Source organism: Pteropus vampyrus, unplaced genomic scaffold (genome assembly GCF_000151845.1).
Source record: "Pteropus vampyrus isolate Shadow unplaced genomic scaffold, Pvam_2.0 Scaffold733, whole genome shotgun sequence".
NCBI classification, from domain to species: Eukaryota; Metazoa; Chordata; class Mammalia; order Chiroptera; family Pteropodidae; genus Pteropus; species Pteropus vampyrus.
The window spans coordinates 87669-92526 of record NW_011889514.1 but is presented as its reverse complement, the minus strand read 5'-3'; the positions used below and the strand labels follow the sequence as shown (position 1 = coordinate 92526).

Sequence of the window (4858 nt, the reverse complement as noted above, 5' to 3'; positions counted from 1 at the left end):
AAGTATTATTTAAAATGATAAATAAAGCTATTAGAGATGAGATTGCTTTCAGGTAGGTCTCAGAAACCTAATAAAATTTAAGAAAACAAGGTATGATATATAATGTAAAAAATACAGTCTTCGTGAGAGATAGTCTGGAGAGAGCAACTTTTCTATTGTGCTATAGATCATTTCACAGATATGTCCACTCACATATGCCTTCCAGTTAGAATACTGAGGTCTCATCATTGTACTTGAAACAAGAAATTTGTGAAAGTGAGTGGAGTAATTGTGGACAAGATTCCAACCTCTCACTTTCTAAAGAGTTACTCTGTGTGAGGCCCTGTGGAGCAAACATCGTTGAGTAAGACATCACATTTTTGACGTAAAGCTTGTGATCTTCTCAAATTCATTATTGGCTCTTTTGTTGGCAGCCTCTGACACCTGAGTTCCACACCTGCAGAAGAACACATGGAAAATAGGAACAATGTGACAGAGTTCATTCTCCTGGGGCTCACACAAAGCCCTGAGGGACAAAAAGTTCTATTTGTCGCATTCTTACTCATCTACATTGTGACGATAATGGGCAATCTGCTTATCATGGTGACCATCATGGCCAGCCAGTCACTACGTTCCCCCATGTACTTTTTTCTGGCTTATTTATCACTGATAGATACTGTCTATTGTACTGCCTTTGCTCCCAAAATGATTATAGACTTGCTCTATGAGAAAAAGACTATTTCCTTCCATGCTTGTATGGCTCAAATCTTCATAGAGCATTTCTTTGCTGGTGCTGAAGTCATTCTTCTGGTGGTGATGGCTTATGACCGGTATGTAGCCATCTGTAAACCTCTTCATTATTTGATCATCATGAATCGGCGGGTATGTGTTCTCATGCTGCTCATGGCCTGGACTGGAGGTTTTCTACATTCACTGACTCAATTTCTCTTTATTTATCAGCTCCCTTTCTGTGGCCCCAATGTCATTGACAACTTTGCGTGTGACGTATACCCCTTATTGAAACTTGCTTGCACCAACACCTACCTCATTGGACTTTCTATGATAGCTAACGGAGGGGCAATTTGCAGTGTCGTCTTCTTCATTCTCCTAGTTTCCTATGGGGTCATATTACACTCCCTTAAGACTCACAGTTTGGAAGGGAGACGCAAAGCCTTCTACACGTGCGCATCCCATGTGACCGTGGTCATTTTATTCTTTGTGCCTTGTATTTTCCTGTATGCAAGGCCCAATTTCACCTTTCCCTCTGATAAGTTTGTGACTGTGGTTTTAACTTTCATTACTCCTATGTTGAACCCCTTGATCTACACCCTGAGGAATGCAGAAATGAAAAATGCCATGAGGAAGCTTTGCAGTAAGTATGTGGTCTCTGTTGGAAGAGGGCCGTATCCTTCATGCAGAACATGATACTTATTTTTTGCACTGAATCAAGGAATACTTTCACTATCAGTGATTACATTTAAAAATCATTTCCATTCAATTATTTAGCCTTACTATTCTGAAAAAGCCATATGCATTAATCTTTATCTAAGTGGAATATGTTAGATCCCTTTGAGTAAAAGAGAAACGCATATGATTCTTCAGTGGGCTTTTTTTTTCTTTTTTTTGGTTTTATTTCCAGTTCTTGTTAAGGGAGTATGGTACCTTTACTGTTACAGAGAAATGTGACCTCTTACATCTTGGTCCCTTTAGTCCAAGGGTGTAACATTTTAAAATTAAAAAGCCAAATTGTTAAAAAAATTGTTAATCTAACAGTAAAAAAAAAAACCTTTGTTAATTAATGTGAAAAATAAGACCATGTATCATAAAAGGATAAATCTATGAGAAAAAACTGTTAACTTCATACTGTGATAGTAGCGTATAGGTGATTTTGTACATTCTGATCAACTTTTGGACTGAAAAATTCAATTGTTCAACCCATTCTGTATATCTAGATCAAATGTTCTCCTCCAATGGTTGAAATACATATTTAAGTCGCTCATATCACAGTAGAGCCCCAGAGTCTGCCTACATGAAATTAACTCTCTGGGTATGCTTCTTATAAATGCAATAGATGTTAAATGTTTTGGGAACAGATCGTTTTGTTTTACATGACAAATGCCTTTCTGATTCTCTGTGAACTATATGTTTTTGATATAAGTGATAATTTAAGGTTTCTTCTTTGTTTACAATTGCTCTATAGAAATTTTGGGTGTCAAATGCTGTAATACAAAGATCATTTTTTTAAGGCTCTGGCATTACATGTTTCTTTGTTGAGAAGTCAGCCCACAACTTAGATACTACAATATCAAACTGGTATTTTTTCCTGTCTTCATATATTTTTCAATTTATAATTGAATTTACTTAGTGTATTTAACAATATTAATGACTTTATTTATTTAATGCATATTGAGCTAATGCCAGGCATGAAGTTTTATTTATTTTTCAGTGGATGACATAAAAACACTGCAGTGTTTCAGATACTATTTTAGTATAGAAAATCATTTCTAAATTCAGTGGCTTAAAACACCAACAATTGCTTTATTCTTTCAGATGGTTTCAGTGGACCAGAAATTTGAGCATTTCAGCTAAGTACTTCTGGCACAGCATCTCTCATGAGGCTATGGTCAGAAAGTGGCAGAGGCTGAAGTCATCTAAACAGTTTCTTCACTCACATATCGGGTATCTAGGCTCGCAAGTCTTGAACAGTGGGAACGGGACTCGCTGGCACTCCTTGAGATTATAAAGGTGGGGCCCTAATGCAATAGAAATAGTGTCCTTATAGGGATGCCAAAGCTTTCTCTGTGTGCGCAGAGGAAAGGTCATGTGAGGACAGAGTGAAAAGGCAGAGTCTGCAAGCCAGGAAGAGAGGCCTCATCGTGCTCATTTACTGTCACCTTGATCTTGGACTCCCAGCATTCTCAACAGTGAGAAAATAAATCTATTAATGTATATAGTTTAAGCCACCCAGTCTGTGGCATTTTGTGATTGCAGCCCAAGCAAACCAGTATGATGATATTGAATAATGATGATGATGATGATAAAAATTAATCTAAGTTGGTGAACAGAGGCCTGAATTGAATCACCAGATATCAGATCAGGAAAATCACAGCTCCTCATCCAGTCACCACATGTGAATAGATTTCACATCCAGAGCTTTTGGAATAAAGGATTTGTCAGGTATCCTTGAATGAGAACTCTGTGACGTCACCACAAAAATTTTGGTGTCAATCTTCATCCTAGCCCTTCTTTGAGGGCTCTGAGACCATCTATTTGGAGAAATGTGCTCTGGGCAAAGAGAAACCTTCCAATATTTCTGGAGATTACTGGAAATACATTCTAAGCTAATCGTCATTCCCAGGTGGCAAAATGCCACTGTGGTCCACTGGTCAGAAAGCAGACTGAAGATGAACGACTGTTGGCCCAAAGCTGTCACAGGGGACCAGTTCTGTCTGTTACTGTATAGCGAGACTAACTGTATTCTACAGATAGCAGTCATTTCCATAGTGGGTCTCTGATCACTTGAGTAAAGTCATCATGGTAGGAAGGACTGAGTAGATGTAATTTCTTTTCTAAAACAGTAAGCAAAAAGCAGCACCATCTCCTTGGTCTACCAGAGAGATTGGAGAGATGCAGGGAGTATGTCTTATCACATTTCTATTTAATTTACTTGTTTGGCCTGGAAATACAATGGAGAGACAGGCTAAATCTGTCTGGAAAATGGGAGCTTGAAAAATTCTTCTATCATTAATCTTTACATTTTGTTATTGCCTTCATATAAGAAAATTCTATAGGACAAAGTCATGGGATACCTTTAGTTATAATCGCTCAACATCTTTATTTCCCAAGGCAGGTCTTATTTGGAAAACAATGAGGTTCATTGGATTACTAGGTAGTAAGGAAGATTATCAGCTATTCCATGTGGGGGAAAGAAACAGATTGGGACATGGGAAACCTAAATTTTTATCCTAAATTTGTTACCATCTGAATGTGCAATTTTGGGAATGTTTACTTCCCTGGGTCTCAGTTTCTTCAAATGCAAAACAAAAGAAATAAATTAGATACTGTCCAATGACCCCTTTGATACTCAATGCCTCAGATTTTATTGTTTATTATTTAAGATCAAATTCTGGCCTTCATGTACTTCCATTGCCAGAAAATTCTCATTATAATATAATCAGAAATACAGCATTATTGTTCTATAAGGTGAACAAGGTCCAACACTTACCAGAGACTTGTGACTTTTGGAGAGCTCTTAAATTAGGCAGGAGTACTGTGGAACTAAAAGAGCAGAAAGTGGCTTTTAGTTACATCACGTTCTAGTTAAACCATCCTTGACAGATGAAATAGACTATTGTAAGCCTTGACTTTTCTATTAATTGGGAATAATGTACTCATGGGATTAATTTGAAATTAAATATGAAGGTGGATTTCAAATAATAAGCGTTCAATTTATGATACAATATGGTTACTAGAGAATTTCGGGCAGATTAGAAATGGATAAGGATACTAATGTTACTGTTTTAACAAAGTAAATAAATAAGTAGATTAGTAATTCTAAATTCTCTTGAAAGGAGAAATGGGAAATTATCAGAGAAAGAAGTGGACATATTTCAAAACCCTGAGTGTTTTTGAATCCACTTTTTATGCCTCCATAAATTGAGATGAGAAAGCGGTTGTTAAAGAAGGATCATGGTCACTATGTTGGTAAGTTTTTATGTGGGAAATAATGTGGGGCCAAGGTCAAGATCAAGACTTGAGGCCAGTCAGATGAATTGTATCTACTGGGTTGCTCCTCAGTAATTGCATGTCTTGAGTACAAGTCTTATCCTATCCATGTCTAATTTTCCTATCTGTAAAATAGATTGAGGAAACTTAACTA

At 37.0% G+C, this 4858-nt stretch overlaps 1 protein-coding gene across 1 annotated transcript; it reads left to right on the top strand.

The window, feature by feature from the left end:
- Positions 1-450: 450 nt before the first annotated feature.
- On the top strand, positions 451-1835 carry LOC105309364 (olfactory receptor 4A15-like). Its single transcript, XM_011385486.1, has 2 exons — positions 451-1368; positions 1809-1835. The coding sequence occupies exons 1-2, from the start codon at positions 451-453 to the stop codon at positions 1833-1835; spliced, it is 945 nt and encodes a 314-aa protein (XP_011383788.1).
- Positions 1836-4858: the final 3023 nt, after the last annotated feature.